We start from the raw sequence: 17,947 nt of genomic DNA on the forward strand, positions 1-17,947 counted from the left end.
GAGCTACAAACTTTCGGAAAAAATATTGAGTTTAAACAACCCTATATAGTCACAAAAATTATTCGACAGCTCATTATTTTGAAACACGAAGAAAAATTCGAGAAATAAAGTTGTTGTTAAGATGAAGAGTAAACGAGGTTGAAAAACTCTAAATCAAGTTTATCTTCAGCGGCTTGGTGCTATTATATCAGTCAATATTATATACGTTCTGAATACTAATTAATTATTATTTTTTATTGACATCATGAATCGCTAAATGATAGACCATTGAAAACCTGGAAGCACTGAACGGCCGTTTCACCCTAGTATAGGACTTCTCAGCAGTGCTCAACAACGATCTCGCATGTACAGTCAAATATATAGACAACCAACTGAAACATCCTTTGAATAGTCCCGGATAAATAGTTCTATTTGTTTATGTAGCATCATAAGGTAATCGAATTATATTTCCTATTATTTTTTAAACATTAAGATGGATTAGTTTGATACCGATAAATGAAGATTTTATTCATCAATTAAACATTTGTTGTATTGTATTAATTCGTTTTCGTTTTTGTTTTGTTTTCCTCAAATAACTAAGAGTTGTTATCTTTATAACTAAGAGACAGTTTCGTTCAAATTCCCTCGCGCTATTGCGTATCGAGATAAAGTTGGAAATGTGCAGATCTAAAAAACGAATTCATGGAATTTTGTATGTTTTAAGTCTTTTTATAATCCTTAAGAAATTATTTGCAATCCAAATATTGTTTTGGGAACAAGAGAATTTCCAGTGAAATATTTTCAGCCAATTTATTCTCAGGCCAAATAATTTTAGTTTGTAAGTTATATTAGGGGTGAACGAAATTTTCGTTTATATCATTTAGTACTTCAATAGTTTCCTTGCAAGTAAGTCTAGGAAGATTTGCCCAGAGGGTACAATAAATGAACAACTAGAGTTCACATATAATATTTTGATTGCAACGATACATCATCGGAGTGTTCTGAATAAGAGTATAGATAAAGTGAACAGCAAGGTAATGATATCAATGTCATAGGAGAAATCATTCATTTTGTAGCTACAATTCAGCAGATATATAGCTAGTGATGTACCACAGAATAAACTGACTGGAGTAGCAAAGAAGATGTTTTATGTAGTTAATCTCTCTATATTTTTCTAACTAACCTGTGGTTGTTCGTCAACTAAAAGATATTTTATCTGGTTTTGTGACAGCCATACATGTCTTCAAATTCAGCTACTGCTTCAGAGACAACTATATCGGATGTACAACCGGACAATTCGGCCAACGAGTTAGTGAGCACCTTTATTCAGGGTTCGGAAAGGGTATGACTACAATAGTACACAGCTTCGTTCTATAACAATTGCTTGATAGCCATCATGTAGTAGATAGGGCCATTTCATTAAAAGTAAGTTGTCGTATACATTCAACTTTTTCTGATGCACTTCAAACTCTTCTTCTATATACGGCCAAAGTTATAGAGATTTAAGCTAACAAACCTAATCTCTGTATTCATAATAAATTCCCAATATTCCTTTCTCATCCTAGACCCGATAAGACTTATAAAATGATTTTACTTTTTATCACTATCTATCAAATCCTTCGTCTGTCTATTTTCTTCCACCCATTTTTTCTCAGTCATTGTCCACTGTCTAATTTTTTTTTATCATCAGGCTCTACAGTTTTAAATTATAAATTATTTTTGTGTTACAATAGACAAAATATTGCAGTAGAAATTACTATTCAAGTCTCAATTAGCATGAAGTTCATCATTCTCAATTTACCATCTGTATTAATACAACTTTAATATTTTATCTATGTGTAATACAATAATTTTGGATTTGTAACAGTGGAGCCTGACGAAGATGTTCTCGTAAACTATCGTTCTCTTGAACACTCACATATAATGACAATAGTTGATAAAACAAAATATTCTTCATAAACAATCTGAACAACTTTTGTTCAGATCAAATATTTTAAAACTCTGTATTTTAAGTTATTAAAGAATATTACTAATTCGGTTACATAATTGATAGTAGATAAATGTATTGTTATGGATCGGAATAAAAGTAAAGAAGATTAAAGTGTATTTTAATAAAATCTGATTGCTTAATGACAATGTGTATTATCAGATGATGTACCACATGAACATAGAAATGGTTTGGGTACATGATTAGTACGGCGAATCATTTAAACCATCTTATGATGAGTTTAGATGAGCATTAATGCAGAACAAATACGAACTTGATATGTACATTTACGTGATCTAATGTCCCAAGGTGGTTGTATAAAATCTATCACGTTATAGAACAATTGTCTGTGTCTGAAAACAACTTAAAATTAGAAATCACATAATCATAAAATGTGATAGTGTGAACCCGTTCATCTTGACTCAGATGGACTCTCTGTTTGATTGTTTCTTCATACTATAAATTGATTTGTATGTCATTGTTCAATTACTTGAATATTTATGTTTACTCATTATTGAAGTTTATTTTATAAGCATTCCGTTATGATCGCTGCTGATATGTTGAAAATTGGGAGTTCAAAGTAGAGCTCTTTTTCTTCAACTTTCCACAGCCTCTGTAAACAGTTAAGCATGTTTCGCGTACTGGTTGAAAATAAAAGTAACCCAATACAATATCAAACAAACTTCTACAGAAGAACAAAGTCCATATTATATCACCAATGTTTTGACACAAATCAGAATTAGCATCAATGAAACCCAGTACAGTAGCTCTGTTTATGATGTACACAACACTTTGTGGAACACCAAACACTGCATAGGATGCAGAAAATATGATTAGAAATGTCAAAGTTTGAAGCTGTTTACGATCCGTCGCAGTTGTGTTTTTCATTGTGCTCATTTGTCGCAGTTGTTTGCGTATGCGTACGGAAAACATGATATTTATGGTTATGGTGATGGATAATTGTACAGGTCCCATATTTGTTACCAAAGCATTGTAAAATAAAGAATAGATACTCTCTGGTGTAACCCAACAATGAAGCTTTCCTCCAACAGCAAGCAAGCTGCTAACGATTGCAAATGGAATTGTCATAAGAAAGCTTATGAGCCACACTGTACCGAAAGCATACCAAGCGAACTTGTTTGGTAGGTTTGAGAATTTTGTCGGGAAATAAACAGTTAGATAACGATCAACCGCTGCACACAATAGAAAGTTACACATAAGATTTGAAGAAAACGAATGCCAAAAACGGAAAAATTTACACGAATCTATGGACACATACAACAGGAAGAAATATTTATCACCATTTGTTGCATACGGTAATCCTTTGGTTAAGTAAAACCAAAACAAGCCATACGCTATACTGACAAGTATATTTGATATCAGTGATCCAAGGAAGTAAATCGACGATCTAGTTTTATGATTGGATGCAATTAACACACTAGTCAGTGTAGTATAAATGATAAATGATATAATTAGGAATACGGGCAAAATATAGGCTGATATGAAACCCAATACTGTTGATGCTATGCACGTCGCATAAACACCTTCTGTCCATTTCACTAATAACTTGTTACAAATTAACTTGGAACTCCATGGGTTTTCTCTGAATGGCCATGTAGTTATGTTATACTCCATTTTTTCGATCGTTATTTCTTGTTAAATGGTGTTGTAGTTTAAAGGAAAATGTTCTTCTTACACAAGGTGCTTCATATTCATGAACACATCCATGTTAGTAGAGGAATTTTCTAATCGCAATTTGTGTCGGTAACCAGCTAGTTTTGCAAACTTTATCAAAGTTAATAGAAAGGTGTTTCCACTAATAATCAATGTAAGTAATCAAATAAATGGTTAATCATTCAGTTATTTTGCTGATTTCATACCATTTCACCTTTTGAGATGCATTTAGGAACCAAGACTATTGCCAAGCCGAACATTGTTCACTTACAGATAGACATTTTAATGCATCTGTTCATCGTGCTTGAAGTAATTATATTCTTGTACATATATGCTTTTGTTCTATGTGGTTTGTTAGTTTAAACCCCTTCTTTAATGAAGTAATTGTCGGCCATCCAAATATAGGTCAATTTTATTTCACTGTGGTTGGCTAATACTGTTTTGTAGTGATCTTATATGGACTATTATGAATTTAAGTTTTCTAATTGGTAGTCTGCTCGTGATTGTCCGCTAACGTTTTCGACCAATCACATGGCTATACTGTAGCATATTCGTTAGGTTTAGATTGCAGCGTACACTTCCACTAATAACAATCATCAATCTAATGGAAGCATCCATCATCATTAGTGGGCTATTTCACTTCTCTGAATCCTGAGTATTTTGTTGTAATATATAAATGCATATATGTATTTGTTAAAGGGTAATGTAAATTGATTAGTACGATGTCGATAATGAGTAATGTTAGACTACCACTGAAAACTTGAAAGCACTGGACAACAGTTTCATCCCAGTACGGGGCTTCTCAGTAGTGAGCATCCACTGCCCAACACGTGGGACTCGAACCTAGGACCTTCGGTCTCGTGCGCGAACGCCTAACCTCTAGAGTGTGAGATAATCTATCAATATCAAGTCCTCGGATTTTTCAAACATTTTGAGTGACTATTTTCAAATGGTTGCTAATTTAAATCCTTACTAGATTTTATAAATGCCCACAAAAAATTCAAGTATACATAATTTTTAAGAAGTATAAGAACACGCCTCGCTTCAGTGTGGTTACCGTCTTCTCTAAATATACTGTATAAGAGTCTAAATTGTGTCGAACTTCTCTGTTCAGGTTAACTAGCATTTTATATGACATGATAAGTTCACATGATCAACTCTAACTAGTTAATCGTTCCCTACAACATGTTATCTTTGTTCATGAACACCTCTTCTAGAAAGCCACTGATATAGTGAACACTGATCACATTGCTCCACCAGATTACTCATTCAAATTCATCCATAAAGTAAAAAGATGTGGTTCAAATGGAATACAAATCAGAAACATATGTACCACAGGGGCCTTAGCGGTCCACCGACTCCAGCCTAATCTATTTGTATTAAACCAATAGAGGCAGCCTCTTTGAATATCTCGGCTGCCATACCCCGCAATCTGGATAATTCAACAAGTTAACTTTTTGCTTGTTTGTTTTAACACAGAATTATGCCTATTAGTCTCATAACCTATTCAGGTGTGTTTTTGAGAAGTTTACAACATTTCGCTATACAAGTTACAAAAGAGCCCAATGAGACATAGTGGTTGCTGGCTATATTCATCGAAAAGAATATACATTATTCAGATGTTGATTCCTGAACTGCTAACAATTAACTAGCGACCACTCAATATTTATCGCAAGAATCGATAAAGAAATAAGAAAAGGAAACCTGTTGAGATACTTTGTGCTGAGAATTCTATATTTCACCGAAAATATAACATTGAATAAAGGTAATAATAATAATATCATTTTATCATGATCTCAACTCCCTTCATATCATCCATACTCGCTAAACTATTGCCATTATTCTATCATAATTTCTTCATAACCATTAATTAGCTATTATCAGAATACCTATCCAGTTCTTTATATTTACCAGGAGAGAAATTTTCTCTCTTCTATGTAATATCTTCATCTGAAAACATTTTCCCTTAATTGTTTGCTCATTACGTAGTCAATCTATATTTGGAATTTTTAAACTATTATCAACGCAATACCGCTCGGTATTCATTTCTTTAATTTCTTTCTAGTTGATAATTATCTTCCATCTTTAATGTATTTTCCCCTTGGTCTTTTAGGTGTTTCTCGACACTTGGAAAAACTTCTTATTACCTTTGAAATAATGCAACATTGATCAATGTTATCACAGACTCCTCCTGGAGCTCGTCCAGCGTTACTGACGGTCCCAAGAGCGATTAAAAGGAAGGAGACAGAGATAGGGCCAGCAACTCCATCCCATAGAAAAATCCCTGCCAAAATAACGCCAGCCAAAGACGTCATTTAAGTCATTAACATTCTCTTCTGAGGGTTAAGGGATAATCAGCTATAAGAATATCGACGTCCCACTGTGAATACTGAGATGTTTCAAAGGTCACAAAGCTGATTCCCCTTCAAACAACCAAAGGAACAATTAACACCAATAAATGGAAAGTCCGCATCATGTGGCAGACCAGGAAGACCAGCTGAGGATATGATAAGCTACAACCTGATGGTGCTCGGAATAAGTGAAACTCATAGGATGCGAACTGGACAAAAATGGTCAGCTTCGATAGGGGTATTGTTGCACTCTGGTTATGAAGAAAAAATACAAGGCTGCAGACGATCGTAGAGAAGTGTCCAGAAAAGAACCTGACTATCCCGATGGGAGGCCTGAAGGCCAGGGTTGGAATGGAAAAAACACCGGTTATGGCGACAGATTTGCAAATTTATGTGCTTTAAACGAAATGATTATAGGTGGTAGTATATTTCACCACAAACGCATACAGAAAACTACATTGGTTTCACCGGATCACATTACAGAGAATCTGATCGATTACGTTCTTTTTAACGAAAAATTCTGACGGTTCATAAAAGACGTAATAACGAACAAGAGAGCTGACATAGTTTGAGATTACTAATTGTTGATAGTCAATTTAAAGCAAAAGATAAAGAATCCCAGGACAGCTGGAGAAACAGCAATACAAAAGTTTAATACAGCCTTCCTTTGAGATTTTACAAGCTTAGAGAGTTCAGTATGGTGGTGATCAACAACACATTTCAAGCTTTACAAGATCAACTCAAACAAGAGGAAACCACCATAGACAACTACTGGGAAAGGATTCAAAAGCATTAACTTCAAAATTCAAAGAGATGCTGGTTCCCAAAAAGCACCATCATGAGAAGATCTCTATCGATGTCTTGGTCAAGGTTCAAGAAAGGAAAGACAGGAAGACAGCAATTAACAGCATCCGAACAAGGGCAGAATAAACCAGGGCACAGAAGCAAATAAACCGGTAAAGAGAGACATCAGGGCTGATAAGCGGAAATACGTGTATGACCTAATAGAAAAGGCTACAAAAAAGGATATACAAGAAAACTGTATGATATTACAAACAAGCAGCTTGTAAGAAAACATAGTAGATCAAAGCAACCAGCCAACAACAAAGAAGGAAAATCAATCACTGAGGGTTAATAGTAGCGGGATAGATGCGTGGAGCACCTTGAAGATCTTTCGAATGTAATGAAAATTCCCATTTTGCCATTTGGTAAATAAAGAAGGAACGGATTGAGCGAAGAAAAAACCAACTGAAAAGAAATTTCTTCGCTCAATTCGTTCCATCTTTCGAATAGATCGGCACCTCTGAGCACACCCAACATCGAGGCTAAACCCAAAGATTGCCACGCAGATGGTACCCCATCAACGAACAAAGAAATCAACAAGGTCATCACGAAATTCAGGAATCCCGAAGAAGTAGTTGAAACAAATAGCTTGGATGCAGTCAGACATTTTCGACTTCTAAAATGACCTAATGTCATAACGCTTAGTTTTCCACGTCTACACGAAAGGGACGTTACTTGATACTAGATTCCCTCCCAGTGTCTATTCTACAGGACTTCGACACAACTCAGATCAAGAACACGTTATTGGTCTCACTAGAGTGTAAATGTATTTCCACAACCAAAGCCGACAACAATCAATAATAATAAGAATAATATCAAGGATAGGGGAATATTAACTCATCTAATGCCTGTCAGACTATCTACAAGTCTAAATAAGCAAACAACCAATCATTATCATCCTCGCTTACTCATCATCTATCCTCTCTACCTCAAACACAGCAACAAATTAGATTGGAGAATGCCAATAAAGAAGCTGCTTCTACATCAGTAAGCCACAACATACACAAGGAAAATGAAAAGATCCTAAAATACAATACAGCCTGCACCAACCAAATCACACCTGACGGTCATTTTCTCGAAGAGATGGAAGGCTTTACGTGCCTGGACAGCATTACTGATAAAAAAGGATGATCTGGTGCAGATATAAACGTACGAATAGGCACTGCAAAAGTAACATTCCTACAACTGACAAATGTCTGGAACTAAAAACAACCGTCACCCATTACCAAAGTAAGAATCTCCAACACTAATGTTAGAACAATTCTGTTGTATGTAGCTGAAACTTGGACAATTGTCACCACCATCACCAAAAGAGTAATAATATCCACAAACACCCGTCAACGTGAATTACACCAAATCCATTAGCCAGATACCATCAGCAGCAACTTACTTTGACAGGGATCAATCTAGCTAACAGTTGAGGTGGAAATTATGAGGAGACATTAGGGGCGTAAAGTCTCCCGAAAATTTTTAAATCAGTGTAGTTTCATTCGGGTAAGTGATACCGATACACACGACGACAATATAAACAAGAACTGGAGGTTATCAAGAACGGAATTTATCCGACTGGTTGTCACATTGATATATTTCCAGGTAGATTTTTACTACTTATAAAACTTTTGAGTAGCAACAACATTCATGCACATATTCGTTACTTGCACTACCAACGTCCAATACTTTTGGAACAATAATTTATCTACTAACAATACAAATCAATATTTCCCACCTACTCAACTGACACACATAGTATAGTCTATTTACTATATGAGTGAACTAGAGTGCACGATGATGAGGATGAATGATATCCTGCATGCGGTCATTCCATCAGAAAGATCTTAAATGTTTTGTTCATCAAACAAATGGTAATCACATGTCCACTCATTTCTCATCGACTTAGTGTTCAGTTGAGTTTGGTTTCTAGACACAAATATAGCCTCCTCATTTTCACCGACCCTCCTTAATTCTCTAAATCTAACTAGCACCTCAGTCAGCTTAAAAGCTTATCCCGAAAGCTCATCCTATCACAACTGTCACCATAGCCTGATTTGTTTCCTTACATCTCGTAACATGTAATTATAAACACTCATCAATGATTTCAGTTTGTATATAGGTTAAACCTGGTCTTCTTTAACAATAGACTTGAACTCATACGAGACTACGCCTGGAGTAGACTATATGTCGTTTGCTATACTGGTGAAACTATTTATTTTAATTACGCCTGATACCCTCCGTGAATCATTGATCCCCGACAAAGATTCTTCAACTGACTCTGTCCACCGCTTCTTTCACAGTTCATACAAGTTCCCATCCGTCAACTCAGCGTCTGCCTCCGATTCTTGGCGCAATGTATTCTTTGGTCTACCTCATTTCTTTTTATCTTTAGGATTCCAAGTTAGGACATGTCTCCTGATGGAGTCTACAGATTTTCTCAATGTGTACCATTTACTTTCAGCGTCTTGTTGTTGATGGTATCCGAGCAATAGATCTGAAATATATTTCGTCAACAACTATCCATTAATACCTTTAACTTTTGATGATGAATATAATGGTTCTCCAAGTTTCAGCTACATACAACAGAATTGTTCTAACATTAGTGTTGGAGATTCTTACTTTGGTAATGGGTGACGGTTGTTTTTAGTTCCAGACATTTGTCAGTTGTAGGAATGTTACTTTTGCAGTGCCCATTCGTACGTTTATATCTGCACCAGATCATCCTTTTTTATCAGTAATGCTGTCCAGGCACGTAAAGCCTTCCATCTCTTCGAGAAAATGACCGTCAGGTGTGATTTGGTTGGTGCAGGCTGTATTGTATTTTCCTTGTGAATGTTGAAATCCAATTTTATTGAATGTCTACAGCAGTGTTTGTCTCTATTGGTATTTGCCACTGTGTCAGTGATGGCAGATTTGAGACCCTTCTAGGCCTATGTTACTCAGATGCATCTAAATTGCCCAATATGCTCCATAGTTTAGTTGGAACATCGAGTAGAGAAAAGGCGATAGTAGGTAGCTAAGTCTGAGTCCAGGCATCATTTAGAATGAACCTGTGCGCTTCCCTCCACGTATATCGCAATTTAGTCCTTCACACGGATTCCGTTTTCCTGTTTTTCTTGTCTTGGGTGCTTCTTGAGGTCTATCATCTCCAAGCATGTCAAATTTATTACCCCTTTAACCACGTTCCACTTGTTCTGCATGATAGTTTACACTTCTAGTAAATCTTGTTGGACTTAGAAACTTGTTAAAAGCACTAAAGAAGACTGTATCAGACCATTTGGTACTGTTTGTTTATTTATTCAAAACTTCGTTAACTTTTTTTAGATTAGCCACCAGCGGGCGGTGATCCGAAGCTACATCAACTCTCTTTGTTCTCATGTCTTCCATAGACCTTCTGAATTCTTTATTGAAGCAGTTATTATCGATCTGGTTTTCTGTGGTGTGGTCCGGTCAAACCAGGGTGGCTTTCTGTATAGATTTGTAAAGAGATGCTTCTGCCTATGACTTTGTTGTTGAAAGTCTACAGATCTACCACTTCCTCATCGTTCGCACTCCTTCCTCACAGTCCATGTCGTCTCGTGACGCGTTCGTACCTGGTGCTGTTCATCCAGACTTAGTGTTTCGATTAGGTCTTTTTCTGAACGTTTCCTTATAATTGACTGCAGCTTCTCATAAAATTGGTCTTTATCACCTTCAGTGCCGTCATCGTTGAATGCATAGCACATGGCGACACATTGTTGAACTCAGAATCCTGAGTCTCGCATCTCAGACATTTTTCGTGCTCCCTTAGACATTATTAATGCAATCCTTGTATGTGCGAGGTCTTTTGTTCTTCACAACCAGAATGAAATAACAGCTCTCCTGAAGTTGAAGAAACTTGGAGAACTATTACAACCATCATCAAGAAAGTACAAGTAGTTATAACCAGTTTTCTACGTTAGGTACTCAATGTCTGTTGACCGAGTACCATCAACAACATCCTACTGTGGGAGAGAATAAACTAACTTCCAACTGAAGAAGAAACTAGAAAAAGACGTTGGAGTTGGATAGGACATACGTTGAGGAAATCATCAGACTGTATCACGAGGTAAACGCTAATTTGGAATCCTGAAGGAGAAAGAAAAAGAGGAAGACCAAGGAACAAATTGTGTCAACGATTGGAGGCAGACACCAAAAGGACGAATGTCAACCGGAAACATTTGGAAAGAACTGTTCAGAAGTGAGTTGAATGAATAATGCTTGTAAGCGGCTTATGCTCCTCCACGAAAGTTAGCAGGAGTAAGTCTCCCGAAGTTAGTCCGTTTTGTCTAGATTGTGTCGAATGACCTTCGCTTACTCCAAGCACATCCATGGGTTATCTTCTGTGGTTATCTGAATGACCCTCTCAGTCTTACATATTCTTTGGGAGCTCCACGTACTTATATTAATTTCTGCTTTAGTTGTGAGAGGATTAATCGGCTACTATTATTACTATTTGGACTTCAAGTAACATTAAAGAATTTGTGAATGTTCATGTGCTTTTTTTTATTTCATTTGTAAACCATAGTAACTAGAAACAATATTTTAAATCTTGGTTGAAAATTTTATATTCTATAACTGAGCATGACAATAACAATTATTATGTCTTTAAATAAATAATTTTTGAAATTTTGCAAACAATTTAAATATTCGTTTCTTCTTTATTTAAACTGTAACAAAGTTAATTATGCTTACATTCGTTAAGTAGCAACAGTGATAGTTTTAAATTTTCATAATATCACAAGATTTCCGTGCTTGTTTTGTTTATTCTTTCTTTATCTTCGATGAATCGTACTCATTTCACTCTGATTTGCATGTGTAACGAAATTAACAATGAAAATAAGCAAATTTGTCCAAAAAAAGAAAAAAACATTTCTACTTTCAAGATAGAGGATAACTAACACAGAATATTTTAAATACTTCTACGCTTATACGATGATTCTAATATAAGTTACTTCACACAGTTCTAATTGTATTTTAATGTAGTGAATATTGCTATAGAGAGGTGCAAGCGAAACTTAACAATGCTTTCGATAGTATCACAATATGGTAGTGGTAATAAGTGTAAATGTTGCAAGTGCATTCACTATCGCAGTTGCAGATAATTTGACACATCCTATTTTACTAATTGTTATATTCAACGTGATTATTGAGGAAAGTGAATGAATGATATTCTATCCTTCATTTAATCTATGAAAATTCGATGCAAGAAATGAATCTCATACTTGAGACCAACTAGTAGCTTTCCTTGTTTAATTACGCTTTCATAAATGGATATATTTATAAGGAGAAATGTCATGAATTTCAACTCACTGACAGATAGATATTAAAAGGAATATTTACTTCACATAGAATGATCAAACATTCTTATAAAATCGCTTCTAGATTGAACTAAATACTTTTGGTGTTATACACGGTCTGAAATTACTCATAAGTAATGAGACACATTGCAGTTGATAGGATGTAACCTTAGTTCCTAAATATTATGAATGCTAGATAATTGTATCTTTATACCTACGAAAATGCTTATAAATCTTGTTAGAAAATCTAGTGTTCCAAGAAATGCTCTAAGTGGGCTCGAATTCAGTGTTAAATATCTCTTCTCTATTAAATACGTTAGTTATCCGGCTCAACTCATAGATTTAGCATGAGTAGCTTGTTGTAGAGTCATATACGTAGTAAGGATCATTGAAACAAAATTTCACAATAACGATTGATTTCTTACTTGTATTTGAATTATTCGATATAGTTTGAAAAGAATGGAGTATTCGATATGTGGTTTACTATCAAGCTCAAAGTCTATTTCACTCATTATTTACCATCAATATGGAAATAATGCTAAGAAACGTATGCATCAGTATTCGGTGTAAGTTGTCGGCAAGTTCAATTCCAATTGAGTGACCGTAAGAATCCCACGAATATGGACGCTGTTCATCGCTAAATTAATTGAATATAATTTTTTGCTTACATTGACACAGTGGAGAATTCACAGTCCGTCCCCAGATGAACCATGTTGTACATTATATTCGATTGGTCTGAAAAATAAACTGGGTGTAATGTGTGCACTATGCCCAAATCTTTACTTTCATATTTATATACTATAACCATTTATCCTTCATACATCCTTTTACACCTTGTTGATGAGTCCAAATCAACATAAAACCTAAGTACATGGTTTCCTACTAGCTGCTTCCAACCGTCTCACATACTTTTATACAGAAAACAAAATTGGATTATTGTATATAGTTTTCTTTCCATAAAACCAAATCAACTAACAGTGGAATTATGGAATTGTAAGTATTATGACCAAGGTTTGGTTTGATAATTTCAAACAAATTGAATGTTAGATGCTTTGTATATGGTAAACAAATAGTATTTTGCACTATCCCATTGAGTAGAAAATTGTCTCTTTTAGGGAATAAATAACGAGTCTAAATTGTCCAGACTAGTGAATACATGATTTTATTGTCATATGTTGTAGTATAACTTGCTGATTCCATATTCAACTTAAGTCTAAATTTAATATATTTGGAATTATATCTGATATAATAAAGAGTATTGGTTGCGTAAAACCAGTTTTTGTATCCCAAACTATGCCTTTAGTGTGATAATCTTGTTCAATAAACAAAGTACTGTACGTCTTTCCCAAATTACTTATATGATCTATTTCTCCAGGTCACATAAATAAAGTTTAGATAAATATGTCTTACTTTCATTACTTACTTTCTGCAATTTAGTCATCTGATCCACTGTGTACAAATGTGTCAGTTTGATGAAAACCATGTTTGCATCCTAATCTTTATCTATCTCCCATTTTATCAGTATAGGGTCGTGGAGATTGTTGAGTTTTGATTGAGGTCATGAATGGATCAATGTTAGACCACCATTGAGAACCTGGAAGCATTGGACGGGTGTTTCGTCCTAATATAGAACGCCTCAGCAATGCCCGTCCACGATCTTGTACGCGGTATACGGACCCAGGACCTTCAGGCTTGTGCGTGAACGCTTAATCGATAGACCACTGAACCGGGATCCAGTAGTGTTAGTGTCTAATTTCAATCAATCCACCATATTGCGCGAACATCTTCCATTGTCTTAGGTGGATATCTGAATCACTGCCTAATTCTCACTTGTTGCAGATACAAACGATCAGTAACTTTACTGACTTCTGGATTCTCATTCATAAAAACACGTAGTTCCTGCTCTTCACTCACTTACGACTCGTGTGTACTTGAGTATATCTATCACTTATTACATTGTCCGGTCCCTGTCTTTATCACTACGCATTATCTATTTAACCTCTATTGGCGCTTTCAATGAATGGTATCCAGGGGTTAGCACGATTGCCTTCTCTTCTTTTTGCTGCGCACTCCTGCTTTTCGTCTGAGTAAACAAATTCATGAAATAAATTTATTCAACTTAATCCTAAATTAGCATCTGATTACCTACATCGCCCGAACGACGTTAACTTAGGTGCGATCTAAGGAATTCATACTCATTCGTTCATCCAGATCAGAGTCAGATGTCGGCTCAATAAAATGTCCAACAATATTATTAGAAATAGAACATTATTCTAAAAAGATTTCTTTAAACTAAATCCTCTGACACGACACAAAGCAACGACAATTTATAAAATACGTAGTTTAAGAATAACAATAAAAGATAATGGTACATATTTTTATCGTTTCCAGAAAGTTAGAAGCTTTGGTGTATGCACATAATTTTGACATTTATTTCCTGATAACAGAATCTTTTGAATTGAAATTTTCTAATTTGCTTCTGTACGAATGAATTTTTTAAGGATAAGTTGATAATTCTAGCTGAGTTATCTCTTAACACACTTAAATGTAATGCTAGGCATGTACACAATGTACAAATATTGTTATATAAAGACCGTTTTGCATCTTGGTAACAGTGAATAAGCAATCTTCCGTTAGACCAAATCAAGAGTCGCACTGAAACCTTGATCTTGGAAGCATACGTCAGGGTGGGTTTCTAATTTGAAGTGTCTTATATTAGTAGGCTTTTTAAATAGTTATCATATATCAACATAAGTGTTAAATGATACAAGTTTGAGAACGCATCAAATGATCATGTCTTTGGACAATGATTTATTTCCATTACTTAGACACTTAGGTTATAAAGGATTCAAATCATCGAACGAAGGAGTCTATCACTGAGGAGAATAATTATGCAAGTTAAATGAGATAGCTGGTGATATTATAAAAAGCACGACCCACTAGATCATTAATAAATATTCCAGATGTTTCTTTTCCAAAAAAATAATTCTGGGAACTATATTCTAATTCTTAAAAGATTTTGTGTCCTTGATCTGGAACTTATATAACAACAGTAGCAGAGAGCATTTGAAAGCTTCATATATTTGCAGACCGTTAACAAGAATGTGGTTTAAGGTAACTCCGACTGATCGTGGTAATATTGTTCTTATTTACTAAAAATTCCACCAAAATGAAGTGTTCAATGAAGACTGATACATTGTGCTGAATAGAAATCATTTGAATGGTAAATACAAATGATTAACCATAAAATGGCCAACTTCACACGACTCGTCATGAAATGGTTTTCATTTCTAAGGAATCAGCCAACAAAAGCTTCTTTCTCACCAATGTAACCCGTTGGGGTCGTGTATAAGAAACGTTTGTATCAGTATCAGCATCGAACAGCGAAAGTCGCAACAAGCTGGCTCACATTCTAAAAATGCTATCGTTAGGCTTTCTTTTATCTAATAAATCCATCATTATTGAAGAGGATGTTCGTACAACATGCGGAACATCTAATCTTTAGTTTTAAAGTCACATCGAATAATACCGTACACATCCTCTCTTCATCAATATCAATTAAATTCCTCATTAGGCTAGTTAATATTCCTCACTCCATGAAATAATATAACAGTTTTCTCCAACTTCTTGGTTACTTATTTCCAATTCTGTAAGTACTATAAGAAATGCTTCTTTATTTGGTTTATTTTAGCTGACTAATCATGCATGCTAACCTCGTAGTATATTTGATCGTTTTTAAAGGGAACTTACAGTCTTACGAGGAAACCACTGATCAACTCAAGCTAGATATTACCGATGATTGATATTTTCTCCACATATGCTTTTTGGAGAAACAAGAGGAGATTGTATTGGAATTCAATGCATCAAATATATTATGCGGTGAAAATAGATATCGTAGGAGTAAATATTAAAATGAAACGGCTACAGATGAAAGTGGATAAGAGTTAATTACCCTGAAAACTCACTTTTCACATAGATTTTGAAAATACGACATGAGACTTGTCGCAACACTGCATTATTCTTCTGAGAACTTTTTATTGTAATCAAACATATGACGATGCATAAAACCATCAGTCTTCTTCTTCTTCATATTATTATTAGAAATACAAGGTGGAGTAAACCTCAGATACCCTACTATCTCAAAATAAAAACCTGTAGATCCCTCCATATATGTTACACTAAACGATATCATTTCCTATTGGTCAGTGATCTAAACATGTAAAAATATAGGACGTTCTACTTATCCAACAGAAAGTCACACATCAACTCAACTTGATACCGAATCATACAAGTTGCTTGCAAGAATTTGAGATTCGTTTAATTCGTTAATCTAAATATTTATTAAATTCTGCACGTAGTAATTCTATCGAGGATTGTTAATAATATGCCAACATTAGTATATTCTTAACGATATTGGATGTACGAAAATTGTGAAATCGTTATTGGATATGAAAAGCTACAGAATATCACCCTACCAAAATAGTTTATCTTGATTTCCACACAAATCATACATTGTGCAGTGGCTTATGCATTTTCATCTAGTGTTGCATATTGAGACTGCTAACATAATCCCATATCGTTTGGTACTGAGTACACTTGTTCCAACCTCTTAATAATATTCACAAATTGTCTAGATCTTTTTTGTGGTTTCGATGTTTCAGTCTTTGAACAAGTGTGAATCAAACATCGACTGAACCGGTATTATTATTTTACTACTGTAAAGCTTTAGAGTCGAAAAACAAGATGAGATGTAAATCATAAAACTTGTGAGCCGAAACAATTTATTCAGAACTAAATAAATCCATGGTTTTCCAATTTAAAATATCGTCGAATCAGCAACAGAGACATACCAGGACTGGACAATTAAGCGGTAAATTGTTCGGCACCAACAAGTCATTTTCTGTAAAATAAAGAAAGTAAAATTCACATATCTAAAGGCAACTAGTTATAAGCGGTAGGTTATATATATTTATTGTAATCTTGATCAGAAAACTCAATATAATATGTCTAATCTGCGACAAAGTAACAACAGCCAAAGTTGTTAAATCTCTAAATCAGTCTTTACGTTAAATGTATGTAACATTTTAATTCAAAATACAAAACTATGTATCAACTAAGATGGAATTGTACATCAGTTTGCGAGAACCATATAGATATTGATTTTATAACTGTCACTAAATGTTACCATCAACGTTACTCTAAATATATTTATGGTAGTTGGAAAATATATGGATTATTAGCGTGCACAGCATCAGTTACGGTACTGAAGACTATATCTACAAGTATAGCTGTAAACGCAAACCGCATTTTACTAGCATACTCGCATTGTTAGCAATGTATTGGTTGAATAAACATCCATTTTAACTTACCTGAAAATCAGATGAAAAAGATCATTATGAATTCTCTGTTCATTAGATGAGATAATGTTGATAATAAAAGATTGAGTAAGTGCTTGTAAGTTTTTCAAAATTACAAATAAACCACGGATATGTTTTTAGCTTCTATGATCTTGAGGAATCCGGAAACGGGCTTTCATATTTGAGCAGGTAGTGAGGATTCTGTCATTTTTGGTGTTAAACGGTAAATATGTAAAAATACAAAAGACTCTCGGTAGCAATCCAAAATATTACAAACTAAATGACAGGGAATTGTGAATACCTCAATACATTTTTTGAACCGAGTTAGAAAGCAAAATTTACAAAACGTTCTGGTGAATTCTGTAAGAAACTTTATCATTTATCCACGTCGCTAAATTAGAAGAAACATAATTGTCCAGTATATAATCATCATTCGGAAAAAAATAA

General features: G+C 34.7%; 1 protein-coding gene across 1 annotated transcript; it reads right to left on the minus strand.

Annotated features, from left to right (window-relative positions):
* Positions 1 to 2,506: 2,506 nt before the first annotated feature.
* On the minus strand, positions 2,507 to 3,601 carry MS3_00003012 (uncharacterized protein; the record flags this gene model as incomplete). The annotated part of the gene is made up of 1 exon (XM_012941129.1): positions 2,507 to 3,601. The coding sequence occupies one exon, from the start codon at positions 3,599 to 3,601 to the stop codon at positions 2,507 to 2,509; it is 1,095 nt and encodes a 364-aa protein (XP_012796583.1).
* Positions 3,602 to 17,947: the final 14,346 nt, after the last annotated feature.

Source organism: Schistosoma haematobium, chromosome ZW (assembly GCF_000699445.3).
Source record: "Schistosoma haematobium chromosome ZW, whole genome shotgun sequence".
NCBI classification, from domain to species: domain Eukaryota; kingdom Metazoa; phylum Platyhelminthes; class Trematoda; order Strigeidida; family Schistosomatidae; genus Schistosoma; species Schistosoma haematobium.